General features: G+C 47.3%; 1 protein-coding gene across 2 annotated transcripts in view; it reads right to left on the bottom strand.

Moving 5' to 3' along the window:
• BSN (bassoon presynaptic cytomatrix protein) overlaps positions 1 to 17,161 on the bottom strand; it is a 464,919-nt gene that overhangs the window by 329,608 nt on the left and 118,150 nt on the right. For both annotated transcript variants that reach the window (XM_073352634.2, XM_073352633.2), the window contains exon 3: positions 9,295 to 10,134. In XM_073352634.2, coding sequence (XP_073208735.1) covers positions 9,295 to 10,134 — 840 coding nt within the window. The remainder of the gene's footprint in view (positions 1 to 9,294; positions 10,135 to 17,161) is intronic.

Raw genomic sequence — 17,161 nt, 5'->3', positions numbered from 1 at the left:
CAAGGGCCACGTAGGCCTCTTATTCCTGTGCATGGTAGCTCTATGGTGCACATGCTCAGTCACTCCTTACTGTACCCATGGAAGCCCAGAAGAGGGCCAACTAGAGAGAGGCACGGTTTGCCTTATTTCTGGCCCGACACAGCTCCTCAGGCTTGGCAGAGTTCTATATATTTATGATTTTGACAGATAACATCAGTGTTTATTTTTAAACATTTTGTCAATTTTTAATTAATTGACATTTTCACAGTTGCTCAAAATTATGGGTTTTAAGCACATTTTTCTATTTTTGTATATATAATTTTCATGTTTGAAGAAATTATGGGGGATGTCAATAATAATTATTTAATGACAATAGACACAGATACAAAAAGTTCAAGCTTTATAGCCAAACACAAATTGCCAGCATCATGTCAAATTATGCAAAATAAATATCCTTAAACCAAACTGTAATAAGATCTCAAGCAGCATTTTTCTTATTTTGCCTATCTGTTCATTTCAATTATTATTAATGGAAATATTTTGTCCTCGGTTTGTGGGTGTACAATGAAATCCACATTGAATAGGTTTACCGATAAAAATCAAATCATTCTAAGCCTACAGATTCTAGGCAAGGGTGTCTACTACACATGGGACTCAGTAACCTTGGTGGAGATATCTGTGAGAAGAGGAAGAAACCAGCCCCTTGGCAGCAGTGTCAGCTACACTGTCTAGCTTCAGGCTAGTTACTGCCCCAGTTTCCCCCAAGTTCCAGGAGCTCATCACCAATCCACCCCTCCTTCCTGCCCATGTGGGATGATGGCCTGGCTCCCCAGCCCATGAGGGACTCTCTGTCATACCCAAAGTCTTTCAGGCCCTTCTTCCAGGGCACTATTTTATTAATGCAAACAAGAACTTGCAAAGTAATAAACTCACAACCACAGTAGGCTGCTGGGGCCCAGAAGCCTTTCACTCTGCTCCATGGCTAGTCACGGGAGCCAATCTCCCTCCTGCAGCTCCCTTCCAAGTGTGCTCTCTCAGCCCTTTATAGGAACCACTGACCTCTTCCCAGCTGGCAGAGGTGGTGCTAGCCTATTGGGGACCCTAAGCAGGAATATTGTTCCCCCCCACAATAATACGCTAATAGGGGGCCCCCTTGAGCTGCTCAGGGCCTTAAACCATTGCTTAGCTTGCTTATGCCTAGTGCTGATTCTGCCAGCTGGGTCTGAGAAATGAACAGGGCTGGCTGGCTGCCTGAACTGGGAAGGGGCAGGCCACCTGATTACACCTTCAGCTATGACTGACTTGTAGGGAAGGAGGTTCTACTGCATCCTTCTCCTCACCCTGGAAATGGGGGATTCCTTCATTAGACTGGACCCGTACTCTGCCTAGCTGGCTGCTCCAAATGGAGCTGGCACTGGCCTTCAGCAGGGAGCTGCTTTCCCCTCTCCTCTCACGGGCTGCTCCACTCTTACTCCACCCCTGCAGCTGAAATGTCTTTCCTCAGTGACACAACTCAACACGGTGGGAGGTGGTGGTGGGGGGAGCGGGGGAATGGATGAGGAGTCATTTTGTCTCTATGGCTCTGTCTTGTCAGCAGCTCTGCAGCTGCTGCTGTAAAGAGTCTCCACTGGCAGGATCTGAAGAGTTGGTGGTAGCTGTGGAGCCCAGCTTAGTGACAGCACTCTGGCTGGGCTCTGAGCCAGGGCTGGGATTTGGCCCCATTGCCTTAGCCTCCAGAGGCAGGTTCCCTCAGGCAGTACCTCCCAGCAAGGACAGGGTAGTCTGGAGGCTTGTACTAATAGGTATATTGATAAGGGTGGGGAAAGGGAGCCAGGGTAAGTGAAATCTACATAGCACTGTCACCAGTGAACAGCATTAAGGAATGATTCCAACTACATCAACATCTGATGGAGACTCTCCACCTCACAGTGCAGCTATCACTTTCCTTTACACCAGTGACAGTAGCAGGTAACTTGTAGACTGGAGCTCAATGTCTCTTCTAGATGGACTTCGGCATTGCCTCTGGTTAGGACCCTATTTGTCACATCCAGTTCCCATCCTCATGTACCTTCGACTTCGAGGATGTAGCAAATTCCCTTCATTTCAGTTTGTATTTTCTTTTGGCTGTTTTTGGCAGTGATTGTTGCATGGCAATGCCTCTTGGAATCTTCTGCTTCACAAAGCTTCATGTCATTTTGATCAATCAACCTTCATGATTTTGATCTCATGCCCAAATTGTTGAAAATCTGTCACGTACTGTATACTCAACTAACCAGAATGCAAAAATATAACATCCATTAGGAGTTCTGTATTTATTATCCTTTAACAGTCTGAAATGGCCACAGATTAGCTCCCTGGCATATTCAGAGTCCCATCTGCTGACCTCAGTGTCTAAAATAAGTTTTCACTGCTGTTAGCACTGCAGAGCCAGCCCAGCTCAAAAAGAGAAAGCTGCAGTCCAATACTGAGATCCCTGGCAAACCCAGAGCAGCTCTAGGAGAGGGAGATGCAACCTAGTCCCAAGCCCCCAGCAAAGTCAGCTTGGGGAAAGGGACCAGGAGCCTGTTTCTGAGCCCCTTGCAGAGCCAGCCTGGCTCACAGAGAGACCTCACTTACTGGTGCTCTAAAACATGGGATTAAAAATAATGCTTGATGCTTACACTGCAGTACAGATCACCACAAAGTGCTCTGCAAAACCAGGTATGCATGAGCAGCCCCTTCTACTGGTGACATAGCTACGCTATGGAGAGTTGAAGAAATTTGCCTGAGAACATGGAGGTCTAGTGGAGAAAACACAGCTTTAGCATATCAGATAGTTGGGAGCGTTCCGCTCCCACTTTTACTACAAATGTCCTATGTGATGCTGGGCAAGCAACTTAATTTGTACTTTCCCAGCCAGTACAGGATTCATAGAATATTAGGGTTGGAAGAGACCTCAGGAGGTCATCTAGTCCAATCCCTTGCTCAAACAAGGACCAACACCAACTAAATCATCCCAGCCAGGGCTTTGTCACGCCAGGCCTTAAAAACCTCTAAGGAGGGAGATTCCACCACCTCCCTAGATAACCCATTCCAGTGCTTCACCACCCTCCTAATATCCAACCTAGACCTCCCCTACTGCAACTTGAGACCATTGCTTCTCGTTCTGTCTTGTTCACCCCCACATAACCTCCAGTGCTTTGAGCCAAGCAACGGAGCTCCTGTTACTTCCTTTGGCAGACGTAATAGACCTCAGCACCAGGGAATGTTTTTACTGCCTTTGCTCACTCTCACCCAGGTTCTCCTAGTTCTAACCCTTTAGAGCAGCCTCAGAAAATCGGCTCTCCCTCCTTGCTATTTATGCAGCACTCTACATTTCCTCAGTACCACACACAGAGGTACTCTCTCCTCTCATCTGCAGTCAACGGGAACTGCAGATAACAGGAATAGTTGAAAATTAGGACCCAGTGACCATATTCATCCCTGGTGTAACTCCACTGGCTCCAGTGGGATTACATCAGTGATGAATTTGGCCTAAGAAGTCTAAAGCTGGGTACACAAGAACTGGGGCAGCCCCAGTCAGTGGGCACCTTTGAAAATGTGGGACTTGATCTCTGTGCCTGAGTTACTCCATCTGAAACTGGAGGTGATCCCAGGTGACCTATGTGACGTTATCTGATTAAAATATGACTATGTAGAATCTACACTGTTATATAATTGCAACAAAACTTGTACAAAGTATGTCAAATAAGGTGTCAATGGAAAAGTTATGGTTTGCTGAATATGATTATCCTATTTGCATGCATGCATCATTTTTGTATCTGAAGTTATGAATATTAACTGTGTACCTGTATTTCAAATGTTTGCTCCTGTGATAACATACACAAGATATTTAGCCTGAACATTGTGAAGGAACTATTCAAGTTGAACGGCTCATCAAGGAACACTTAACTCACAATGGACCATGGAAGACGCCTATCCACACCTGATGGACATTCATGTGAACCTTCTAACTAGAGCAGGGGTGGGCAAACTTTTTGGCCCAAGGGCCACATCTGGGAATAGAAATTGTATGGCAGACCATGAATGCTCACAAAGTTGGGGTGCGGGAGGATGTGGGGGCTCTGGTTGAGGGTGCGGGCTCTGGGGTGGGGCCAGAAATGAGGAGTCCAGGGTGCGGGAAGGGGCTTCAGGCTGGGCCAGGGGAGTGAGAAGGGGTGCAGGCTCCGGCTGGGGGTGCAGGCTCTGGGGATGCAGATTTTGGGGTGTAGGAGGGTGCTCTGAGCTGGGATCAAGGGGTTCGGAGGGCAGGAGAGGGATCAGGGCTGGGACAGGGGGTTGGGGCATGGGGAGAGGCTCAGGGGTGCAGGCTCCAGGGGGCGCTTACCTAAAGCGGCTCCCGGAAGCAACAGCATGTCCCTTCTCTGGCTCCTATGTGGAGGCGCGGCCAGGTGGTTCCTGGCCAATGGGAGCTGTGGGGGCGGCGCTTGGGGCCGGGGCAGTATGCAGAGTGGCTGCCAGAGTTGAAGCAGGTCCATGCCACTGCTTCCGGGAGCCGCATGGAGCAGCCCCCGACTCTGCGTCACGACTGAACTGCCAGAGTGCTGGAGCAGGGCAAGTCCCAGACCCCGCTCCTCAGCGAGAGCTTGAGGGCTGGCTTAAAACAGCTGGTGGGCTGGATGTGGCTCGTGGGCTGTAGTTTGCCCACCCCTGAACTAGAGTATGGGTAATGGCCCCTGCTATGACTTAGCAAATCATGCAAGAGCATGTGACAAGACCATGTGACACTAAACTCCATCTTGTTACCTCTTTTTCCACAAGCGGTGCGGAGGGCTTTGAATAAAACAATGGGTTTCCCTCCACATGGCAGAAGCTATAAAAGGCCCTAGAAACATCTCCATTTTGCCTCTTTCCTGCTCAAAACTTTGGACTATGAACTTATACCAATGGAAGCATTCTAACCAAGGGACTAAGGACCTTCCAAGTCATTTGGAAGCAACCAGACTCTTAACAAGCCAGCAGTTTATTTCATCACTGCATTAAGCCTGATCCAAGAACCTTGCAATTATTGTATGCATTTGATTCCTTTAACCAATTTAAACTCCCACCTTTTTTTCTTTTTATAAATAAATCTTTATATATTAGATACTAAAGGGTTCACAACAGCGTGATTATTGGGTAAGATTTGAGTTATATATTGACCTGGGTATGTGGCTGGACCTTTGGAATCAAAAGGACCCTTTGGTTGATGAAATTGGTTTTAAATAACCACCCGTCCAGTCTAGTGTCTGGGTGTTGAATCCAGGACTGGAATACCTAAGGAGACTCCATTTCTTGTTATCCAATGTGGTGAGACAGAAGTTTACTTTTGCTGCTGGATTGGTACATCTTATGGAAGAATAACCACCAATTCTGGGGTGTGTCTGCCCTATTTCTCAGCAGCTTGTCCTGAATTCAGTATCCTCAGTTGTGATCCACTGAGGCACAGTGACAACCTATATGAAAGCATTGGTGCCAGGCCTCACTAACTGAGGTTTGTGATGTACAAAGTATTATCAGTGGAAACAGAACTCTTAGTCCTGAGCTGAGTTCCATGAGCAAAGGGGGCAAGTTGGTGAGATGAGGAGGAGGGCAAGGTGGTTAATCCCTTTTCTCAGTTTCTGGATTTCCTGAAAATAGGCCAGATATGAAAGCATTCCTGGCTGGTGTGGAGCATTACAATGCACACTGAATGACATACACACTGAATGACATACACCACTCATCATTCCTTAGGGGAACACATGTGCTGGGGCTCACCCCAGTGCATAATTCACAAACCTTTAAAGTTGTGTTAATTTAAACCCATTTTCACTGAAGACTATTGTTAGATACTCATTCCAACATTCAAACCTCGTAAGAACAGCCAGGCTGGGTCAGACCAATGGTCCAACTAGCCTACTATCCAGTCTGCCGGCAGTGGCCAGTGCCAGATGCATCAGATGGAATGAACAGAACAGGTAATCATCAAATGATCACTCCCATCGTCCACTGGCAATCAGAGGCTAGGAACACCTAGAGCATGGACATGTATCCCTGCCCATCCTGGCTAACAGCCATTGATGGACCTATCCTCCATGAACTTATCTAGTTATATTTTGAACCCATTGTAGTTTTGTCCTTCACAATATCCCCTGGTAACAAGCTCCACAGATTGACTGTGTGTAGTATGAAGAAATACTTCCTTTTGCTTGTTTTAAACTTGCTGCCTATTAATTTCATAGGATGACCACTGGTTCTTGTGTTATGTGAAGGATTAAATAACACTTCCTTATTCACTTTCTCCACACCATTCATGATTTTATAGACCTCTATCATATCACCCTTAGTTGTCTCTTTTCTACGATGAACAGTCCCAGTCTTTTTAATCTCTCCTCATATGGAAACTGTTCCATACCCTTAGTTAATTTTGACAGGTTTCAGAGTAGCAGCAGTCTTAGTCTGTATCCGCAAAAAGAAAAGGAGTACTTGCGGCACCTTAGAGACTAACAAATTTATCTGAGCATAAGCTTTTATGAGCTATAGCTAACTTCATCGGATGAAGTGAGCTGTAGCTCACAAAAGCTTATGCTCAAATAAATGTGTTAGTCTCTAAGGTGCCACAAGTACTCCTTTTCTTTTAGTTAATTTTGTTGCTCTTTTCTGTATCTTTTCCAATTCCAATATATCTTTTTTGAGATGGGGTGACCAGAACGCCCCACAGTATTCAATGTGTGGGCATACCGTGGATTTATATAAAGGCATTAAGATATTTACTGTCTTATTAGTAAGGTTAAGATTTTGTCACGGATGTTTTTAGTAAAAGTCAGGGACAGGTCACAGGCAATAAAGAAAAATTCATGGAAGCCCATGACCTGTCCCTGACTTTTACTAAAAATATCCATGACAAAATAGGGAGCTCAGCTGTGGGGTCCCCATACCGCCTGCAGTGGCTGGGCACCTGCAGGGCCCTGCTGTGAGCTCTTGGGACCCCCACCTCCTCTGGGGGGCTCAGGGCTCTAGGGTCCCCCACAGCCTGCGGTGGCTTGGAGCACCCAGGGGCCCTGGGTGGCCAGGAGCTGTGAGGTACCTCCACTGCCTGAGGTAGCCGGGAGCTGTAGGTTACCCCTGCTGTGGCTCAGAGCTCCGAGGGGCCCTGGGTAGCCGAGAGCTGTGGTGTACCCCCACCACTCATGGTGGCTCGAAGCTCCGGGGGCTCCAGGTGGCTGGGAGCTGCCGGATAACTCTGCCACCTGCAGTGGCTTGGTGCTCCGGAGTTCCCCTACGCCCGCGGCAGCCAGAAACTGGGGGATACCACTGCCGCCCACAACAGCTCAGAGCTATGGGAGGCCCCCACTGCCTGCAGGGGTTGAGAGCTGTGAGGTGCTCTCCAGCATGTGGCAGCTAGGAGCTCGGGGGTACCCCTGCCGCCCACAGTAGCTCAGAGATGTGGAGGGGGGGCCCGCTGCCTGCAGTGGCCAAGAGCTGCGGGGTACCCCCACCACCTGCGGCGGCTCGGAGATCCGGGAGGCCCCTGCCGCTGGAGGTGGCTGTGGCAGCCTGCTGCTCCCAGCTGCCACAGGGGGACCCAGCAGCTCCCAGCCACCGCAGGCTGAAGTCACGGAGGTCTCTGGAAATCATGGATTCCGTGACCTCCGTGATAAAATCGCAACCTTACTCATAATGGAATTGGGCCAGGATAGCAGGGTTACCATCAGTACTCTTTGGGCAAAGTGCATGGCAACGTTAAATGACTTTGGTTTAATATCCCATCCAAATGACAGACACTCCAGCAGCACAACACCAAGTAAGAGCATTGCTCTACTACTAACTCAGAGGGGAGTGTGGCACCTATTGAATCAGCAGCACCACTTCCTGTGGCACTAGCAATAGGAAAACCTGGAACCTGAACAATAAGGAGCCATATTCACTACAGGCATAAGCAGGAACAACTCCACTGGAGACAATGGAATTGCAGTGCTTGATACCAATGGTGAAAATTGAGTCCAAATTGCTGTTTTTATGCCAGTATTCTTAATTAAAAAAAAAAAAAACATCTAGCGTACCCGAACTATACATTGTACTTAAGCAGAACTGGTTACAAATAGGATGTTTTTCAGTGTTTTCTCGTTAGACGTCTTTAAAATCATGAAAAACAACTGATTTAATATCATACAGCAACAGACAAGGGTATAATAGTCAATCCCCCAATCTAACTCTAACCCAAACACCAGAGCCAAAGTTCAACCACCTATAGGAGCCAAGCTTTCAATCACCTTGGACAGCCACCCTGGTCTTTATAGTGACCAGGAAACCCTGAGCAGGCCCAGGAAATTTGAGATCCACATGGATGTTAAAGTCAACGAATGCTACCAGCCTCTCTGCCTGTGAGGCAATTTGTGCAGGGAATAATGCAGTGCAACATGGTGAACCATATACCAGCAATGGTACTCCATCCGATCTTTATCCTACATACCCAAAGGACGCACTCTATCAGAGCTAGTTTGGGAGCAGGATGTCTCTTACATTTTATATTGGACATAAACAGCACAGCCACATCATCTCCCCAACAATCCCCCTTTACATCACACTGTACCTAGTTCCCAGATGGAACCAACTGCACCAAAACCAGTCCTGCAGCATTATGCAGCCAAAGTAAGGAGCCTCATCCCTTATCAAGTCATGGATGATTACTGACTTATTCACCACCAGTCTTCCATTGAACAGCATGACCCCAAAGCTGGGATCCACTTCCAGTACCCTATTGTCCTGAGAAATAACAGGCTGTACAAATGTCTTGCTACAGGCCCCTGCCTAACATAAAATCTGCCTTCATATTGCTTCCTCCTGCCCATAACCATAGGGCCTGAGGACTCCAAGCCCTCGCAGCAGGCAGCAGCCACATTCTATACTCTTGGACACCCAAAGATGCCATTAAAGGGCTGCAACCAAACAAGGATGTGCCAAGCAAACTGCAAAGGCCATCTTCAGCAACTCTACCCTGCCACCCCAAATCAAATATGGTAAAATCCCAACACAACCAAGATCCAAACACATGGCCCAAGTACACATCTAGGGCTTGTCTACACAATGGGGTAATGCACCACAGTGGTGTGATTCATTTCTAAAGCCCCCTAACTTGTTGCAAATTAATTGGCCTTTAGAGAGGGACTTTGTCAAGGCTTTTTTAGAAGTCTATTAAAACCTGAAAGAAAAATGCACTGACTTTTCCCATGTTATTAATATCCAAATCTCAGAACAGAATCAGGATTCCCAGTGAACTGATAGATGGTCAAGCCCAGTGTGCAGCCTCCTTACCTCCACAAGATGAGGTGTTGGGTTGAATCCACACATGAGGCAGACCTGCTGTTTACAGGTCGTACAAGTATTATAGTTGGATGGTTCCCCGGAGCCCACACTGATCTCTGATTTGCAGAGGGGGCACAAGACCCTTTCCTTCGGCACTTCCTTTGGCTTGATGACTTGTGCTGCTTTTCCTTGCTTTGTAGCTGGGGTAGTCCCAGCCCTACTCTGTGCTCCAGATGCAGCACTTGAGGCTCTGAGTCCAGCTTCTTTGCTGGCATCACTGAAGACAATTTTTGGAGGCACTTTGCCAGGGGACTGTTGACTTTGCAGGGTGGCCTCTGGCTGGACAGACATGAGTGTGCTTGCCTGGGTCAAAAGAGAAGCCCCAAACCCGAAGAGCTTTTCTGTGAGGCCCTCTTGGAGTTGCTCTTGTGCTGCAGCACTGTGGGGGGGTGCTGAAGTCTTTGCTGGGGAGTCTCCCACAGTCTGTCTCTGGTCACAGGTGGAAGGCTTTGCTTGATGCTGAGGGGAAGACCTCACCACTTCCTGAGGTGCAGCAGGTTTTGGCTGCCCTTGGCTGTGTTGTTCCCTCTGTGCTGTAGCTTGGGGTGATTTTGGTGACTCTGATTGCAGAACACCAGCACCCTGCCTAATACCTGGCTGCACAGTTCCTGGTGGTTTCTCCTGTCCTGTCATTCCCAGGGGTGGAGGCTGGGGATGTTTGGCTGGGGAGTGGGATGGAGAAAGTGAAGGGGAATGTAGCTGCTGCTGGCTTTTGGAGCGAGGTGCGGTGGTCATGTCCATTCCCAAAGCTCTCTGCATCTGGCAATTCAAACATAACCATTCTTTCACCTACAAGACAAAAAAGATAATGCAGTGAATGATGGATACTGACCATGATCAAGGACAGAATCCACACAGCCAATGGCAAAACAAGCAGTTTTCTGTACCTGTCTACCAGCCTCACAGCTAACTGTTCAGGCTCTGCTAACTCTAGGAACATAAGTAAGGCACTATCAAAACCTCTCTATGCAGAGAAACATTTTGCTATTAGATAAGCACGAGCAGAGGGCTCCTTCAGGTACAGTTCTACTGTACCCCACCTGTGGCGAGAGACATGTGCGGAGAAGTGCACTGTACTAGTATGTCCAATACCTTACAGCAGTGGTTCTCAACATTTTTGGACTCAGGACCCATTTATAAATGTTTATGGCCTGTCACAATGCAGTAAATGATTTGGGAGTGGAGGCCCTGGGGTGGGTTTGGTTGGCTCTTACCCCCTGGGAAGTAGGATCCTGTCCAGCACTCACCCCACAGTGGCGGCTCCTGCAGCTCCTGTGCTGTGGGGCTGGCTGGGCTTGGCTCTCCACTTAGGGCATTGCAACTTCCGGGGTTGCAGTGCCCAGAGCCATAACCAGGGTGGAGCGAGCAAGGCAGCTGCCCAGGGTGAAAAGCTGCAGGGACAGAAAAATGGAGCCATGGGGGGCGGGGGTCACCTGCCTCCCCAGATTTCTGCCTTCAATTTAGCAGAGGTTTCTGAACTGCCGGGGGGGCACATCCCAGTTTGAAAACCATCACCTCCTGCCAGAAGCCGGCTGATCGGAAGGCGGTGGGAGCCGCTCGGCTCACTCGGGCCCCTAGCTCTCTGCCCAGCAGCCCTCCCTGCTCTGCTCCCTGAGCCAAGCCACCTCTGCACAGCTGGGCACTACCCAGGCAGCAGCAAGCGAGTGCCTCAGGAAGCATTTCATGGCAGGCAGGCTCCGTGGGCAGAGACTGGCTTCAGGGGGTGGCACCAGTTGGTGCTGGGCTCCTTTGGGGGCAGAGGCAAAAGTAAGTCAGGGCCACAGCTCAGAGATATGCTGACTGCTCTGCCTGGGGAGCTTCATCTCTCCCAGGCAGGCAAACTGTTGACTGTGAAAGCAAAAGGCTAGTTTTCACTCCACAAAGCAGGATTTACTGTATGGAAATGAAAAGTATAAAATGCCTTGGCTAAGTGGCGATAAATGAAAAACTTCCCCCTTGAGAGACATTCCCTGTGTCACACTAATGTCTGCATTAAGTTAATTAAAGAGGCTGTATAGAAGCTGTGAGACTTTCGATTCTAAGAACCCCAGGACGCCCATGCAGCTGTACAAATATTAATATATAACACTGTTTGCAGGATAATCAGCTCTGCATACATACAGCTTCTCTAAAAAAAAAAAGGAGTACTTGTGGCACCTTAGAGACTAACAAATTTATTTGAGCATAAGCTTTTGTGAGCTAGGGCCCTAAAAAGGAAAACACCATTCACAAATGAGACCTGCCTAAGCCATAAAAGTCCTGGACTGTTAACTGGAAACTGAGATTGCTGCTGACCTGACCTTCAGGACACAGGATGTGCCCAGCACTTCTACCCAATGAACCATGAGGTGGCACACTGTACCTCTGCTCGTACAGAGGGCATGTAGAGCTTGCTTGGCCTAGCTAGAGTGGGTGCAGCTGACGCCAGTCGGCAAGAGATTCAGAACCAAGGTACAAGGTACAAATTAGTACCCCACTCACATAGCTTCACCTTCTACATGGGCGAGCCATGCACATAGCCATGAGGGACAGACACCAACAGCAATCCTAGCTGGATGTACCAGGGCTAAATATGGCAAGGCAGTACCCACAGCATAGTTAAGTTATAACTGTATTTTTCCTCCTCCTAATATGCTCAGAAAAAAAAAATGATTACTAGGTCCAAATATTTCTATTCATGTAAATGACAAGACTTTTTAAAATTCTGCTCTCAGCCTTAGTGATATGTAGTAGTAAGTTTCACAGGTTAATTATGTGGTGCGTAAAGAAGTATTTCCTTTTGATCCGTGTTAAATCTGTTGCCTTTTCATTTCATTGAGTGACCCATTGTTCCTGTATTGTAAGAGAGTAAACTGGACTGCCTCACACCACTATTTCTCATAACCATTAATCCATATACCACCTAGCATTTCAGTTGCCTTTCTCTGGACCTTTGCCCCCATTATCTACTTTTTAAATCGGTTTCCCAAGTTTGAACCTAGTGAGGGTGTACAATTGATTTATAGAACTGTATTATAATATTTCAGTTATATTCTCTATTGCTGTCTAATACACACTAATATTATGGGAGCTTTCTAACCCACTGCTGCACACTGAGCAAAGGTGTTTACAGAGCTGTCTGTAGAGATGCATGGATCTTTTTTCAGTTAGTGTGTGGGGAATCCTCAGTGTGTACGGGGAATCCTGATTTTTCTTGCACTTACGTACATGTCTTTTCAACTGCTTAATCCCTCGGTTGTTTAGGCCTGTAACATAGTGCCTGGAGGCAGGGCTGGCATTAGACTCACTAGGGCCAGGGCAGAAAATAGGGAGTTGCCCCCCACGGCAGGCATGTGTGACGATCTCTGGGAGAAAAAGAAAAGGAGTACTTGTGGCACCTTAGAGACTAACCAATTTATTTGAGCATGTAGCTCACGAAAGCTCATGCTCAAATAAATTGGTTAGTCTCTAAGGTGCCACAAGTACTCCTTTTCTTTTTGCAAAGACAGACTAACACGGCTGTTACTCTGAAACCTGATCTCTGGGGGCAGAGCCAGTGCTGGGTGCAGAGGCTTTGACACTGACCCACAGGCCAGGAGGCCCACTGAGGTGAGTCAGGGGGTAGAGGTGGCGCTCCAACCCCGATCCCCACTGCCCAGGGCTGAAGAATGTAACTTAGCTTTGCAGGGCCTTGGCAATTGCCCTGCTTGCCACCCTCTAACACCAGCCCTGCCTGGAGGGCCAGGCAGTGTAGTGGTTGGTACACCCGACCTCCGGCCCCTTGCTTCCCGAGTCAAGGTGCCTCAGTCTTTTAGGCAATGGGATGTGTGAACCTGGGCCCTCCCTCTCCGTTAGGTCCAGCCCAATGTCTTGAGAGTCAACCCCTGACCAGGGGGACCCCGAGCAGGGATTCTAAATCCACTGCCCTGGGCTACTTCCTACCACCATCCCTTCGGTTTGGGGCATGGCCCTGTGACATTATTGACATGACCCGCGACCGTATAGATCATTGTTGCAACCAAGGTCATATAGTGGCACCAAATCTTGTACAAAGGAGGTCATGTAAGGTGTCCATGAAAAGGTTATGATTTGTTGGTTATGATTATGCTATTTGTATGCATGTATCATTTTTGTATTTAAAGTTGTAAGTATTGGCTCTATACTGTCTGTATTTCAAACTTGTGCTATGCTTCTGGGTGACACCCCAGACAATTTAGCATCAGCACTGCCAAGCCTGCTTGATGGCCCATTAAGGACCATCAGCTATACAACTGACCCATTGAGAAAAGGCAGCTACACCTTGTGACTCAGCAAGGCATGCAGGGACATGCCTATGGACAGAACTCTAAGGTTTTTCCATGCCATGTGCTGGGTGGCTTGTGGTTGGAACAAAGGAAGCACAAGACACATGGCAAAAGGATTATAAAAGGCAGCAGCAGCAGCAGCAGCATCTCCATTTGGTCTTCAATCCTGCTTCTTATTTCTGGAGGAACCTTGCTACAAACTGAAGCTCTGAACCAAGGACTGAATGACCCATCCCAGCTGTGGATGTACTCCAGAGACTTGATTTGAACCTGCAGTTTATTCTATCACTGCTACAAGCCTGAACCAAGAACTTTGCCATTACTGTATGTAATTGATTCCATTTAACCAATTCTAACTCTCATCTATATTTCTTTCTTTTTATGAATAAACCTTTAGATTTTAGATTCTAAAGGATTAGCAACAGCATGATTTCTGGGTAAGATCTGATTTGTATATTGACCTGGGTCTGGGGCTTGGTCCTTTGGGATCGAGAGAACCCTTTTTCTTTTACTGGGGTATTGGTTTTCATAACCATTCATCCCCATTATGAGTGGCACTGGTGGTGATACTGGAAAACTGGAGTGGCAAAGAGAATTGCTTGTATGACTTATGGTTAGCCAGTGGGGTGAGACCGAAGTTCTCTCTGTTTGACTGGTTTGGTGTGCAAGAGACCCCAGCTTTGGGCTGTGACTGCCCTGCTTGAAGCAATTTGTCCAGAATTGATACTCTCAGTTGTGTCCCACCAGAGGCAGCATTGTTACAGTGGCGTAGTCGTGCTAGGATCCACAGAACCAGGTCAATTAAGCTTTGGATCAGAACCCCACGCTATCCAAATTTGAATTTTGGTATTGAGAATTTGGTTGGTTAAAAAGCAGTGACCATGAGCCAGAAAGCATCAGCAGAAGCAATGAAACGGCAAGCCCTGAGAGACAACCTGCAATTTGAACGTAATCAAAAACTGGCAGAAATTCGAATGAGAGAGAAGCAAACCTTGGCCCAACCGGAAAAGAAAGCTAAGGAAAGGGCTGCTGAAAAACAAAAAGAAGATGCTGAAAGAGAGGAAAGGGCTCATAAAAGGAACATGGATCATATGGCTGCTGAGGAGAGGGGTGCCAGACTTAGGCTCCAAGTCAAATAAGCAATGGAAGACCAGCTGAAACTATATCCTCTTGGAAGTCCAATTTATAACAACGTTCGTACGTTGTACTACTCTGAGCAGTTGTCTGTGTTTAACCAGTTTTGCTATGGCCAGGGAGAGGGTAACTCTAACCTGAGAAAGGTGGCAAACAGCTGTTTGTCTGTGAATTAAGTTTCTGAATGTCTGTCTAATGTCTCAGAAGTGAATCTGGAATTAGATCAAGCATAGAAAGAACGCATTGGTCAGGAAAATGTTTCTCAGGAGCAGATTAAAGTGGATGGTCAGCTTAAAGCCCTAGCTGAGGAAGGAAAGGGTAGATTTTTGGTGGGAGAGGAGGACAAGGAAATTTTGGAGGAGCCTAGGCAGCCTTGTGAGCTGATGGCTTTGTCTAATCAGCAGTTTGGGAAGGCAAGAATAGTGGAAAATAAGAGTCCCTATACCTTAGCTGTTTTCTGTATGGAGAATTGTGACAATGAAGGAAATGTGCCTGTGTCTGGTAGGGGTAATGACTTGCCTATGGAGGGAGCAACCCCAGTCTCCAAGCAGTTGTCTGTGAACAGCCCTGTGTGCTGGGACAAGGGAAATGAGATCCCAAGCTGTGTGTCTGATAAAGGAGAATGTGTCTCCAGTTCTTTGTCTGTGGAGCAGACAGAAGGTGTCTTTCAGCCTGTGATGGTTGAGGGTAGTGCAGTTGTCTCAGAGTTGGTTCTGGATTCAACTAAAGCCCAGGAAGGGAAAGGTCCTAAGTTTGTGTCTGCTAGGGAGAATGGCACTGTAGCTAGGTTGCATCCAGTTAGTGTCTTAGAAAAATCCCAGAGACCAGACAATTCTGGTGCTTTTATTTTGCCTGTTGCTAATGTGTCGCTGGGAAAGGGTGTAGCAACTCTGTCTAACCAGGGTGATATCCTAGCCAGGGCACAAGAAAAGCCTAAAGGTGATTTCATTGTGTTACCTACTGATAGTTTGGAAACCTGTAGCAAGAAGGAAAAATTTCTAAACTTGTGTGTAGCAAAGGAAAGGAGAATGCTGACCTTTTGACTATGAAATCTAGCAGTTTGCCTAGCAGTTTTTGTGTGTAAAAATCCGCCTGATGAGTCAAAGGTGATCCTGGATGTAAGTAAGTGAGACCCAGAAAGAGTCTGTTGTTGTTCATGAAAGTGTTTCTTTAGAGCAAGGCCTAGGTGAAGAGGGTAAAGGCAGAATTTCTGTGTGGGGTGAATTGTTGCTTAGAGAAGCTCCTAAGAAAAGGAATCCTCATGGTAATCTGTGCAAGCAATTTGCTGCAACTGAAGGGTGTGGAAGTGATTTAATCAAGGAAGTTTCTGTTCCTAACAGTCAGAAATTTTCTGTTGTGAATGTGTTGGGAACACTGGGGCATGGCCACTAGGTAACTCGAGGGGATGGAAGACCACGAGTGTCGATGAAGCCCCCTCGCACTAGGCCCCGGTGTCCTTGCCCCCCCCCTCCTGCCTGGAGGCACTCGCAGCAGCTCTGTGTGCTAGGCCCAAGTGTCCTTGGCCCCCCCGCCTGGAGGCACACACAGCAGTTATGCTGAGAATCTGCAACAGTATGTTGCAGAGTCAGACTGCCTGAAACTAAGCAAGGCCAAACAGGGGAGATATGGAAAAACAATGCTGAATAAAGCAGCTTTATGTATAGTTTAACAAATGATACAGAAAATCAGGGAACTAGCTGGGAACTGGATTGGCTGGCTATATGGATACTTGGAGCAGCTTGCTATTGAATAAGTATGCTGGGGAAAAGGATGTATAAAAGCCTGTGTAACTTCCTGCTCTGTTGTACAGGATCTGAAATTCAAATCTCCCTGTACCTTTTTGAAGCTTCAAATAAACTTTTCTGCTTCTCCACCCCGTTGTAATTATTGGGTGTAGCACACCGGGTAACGAACCAACTCAAGCTGTTGTTCAGCCTCTCGGCACTGGGTGCCGGCAACAAATGGATCCACCGACTTTCCTTTTGAAAGATCCAGTGTGGATAGCTTTGAAAAGGCCTCAGATAGTGTAACATTATTGGCACAAACTGGGACCGTATAGATCATTGTTGCAACCAAGGTCCTGTAGTGGCACCAAACCTTCTATAAAGGAGGTCAAATAAGGTGTCAATGGAAAGGTTATGATTTGCTGATTATGATTATGCTATCTGTATGCATGTATCATTTTTGTATTTAAAGTTATAAATATTGGCTCTATACTGTCTGTATTTCAAATTTATGCTATAATTCTGGGTGACACCCCAGACAATTTGGTGTCAGCAATGCCTAGCCTTCTTGATGGCCCATTAAGGACAATCAGCTATACAATTAACCCATTGAGAGAAGGCAGATACACCTTGTAAGGCATGCAGGGACGTGCCTATGGACAGAACTCTAAGGTT

The sequence above is a fragment of the Lepidochelys kempii genome, chromosome 7 (genome assembly GCF_965140285.1).
Source record: "Lepidochelys kempii isolate rLepKem1 chromosome 7, rLepKem1.hap1, whole genome shotgun sequence".
Lineage (NCBI taxonomy): Eukaryota > Metazoa > Chordata > Testudines > Cheloniidae > Lepidochelys > Lepidochelys kempii.
The sequence above is the reverse complement of the archived record's forward strand: the minus strand, read 5'-3'. Positions and strand labels throughout refer to the sequence as shown.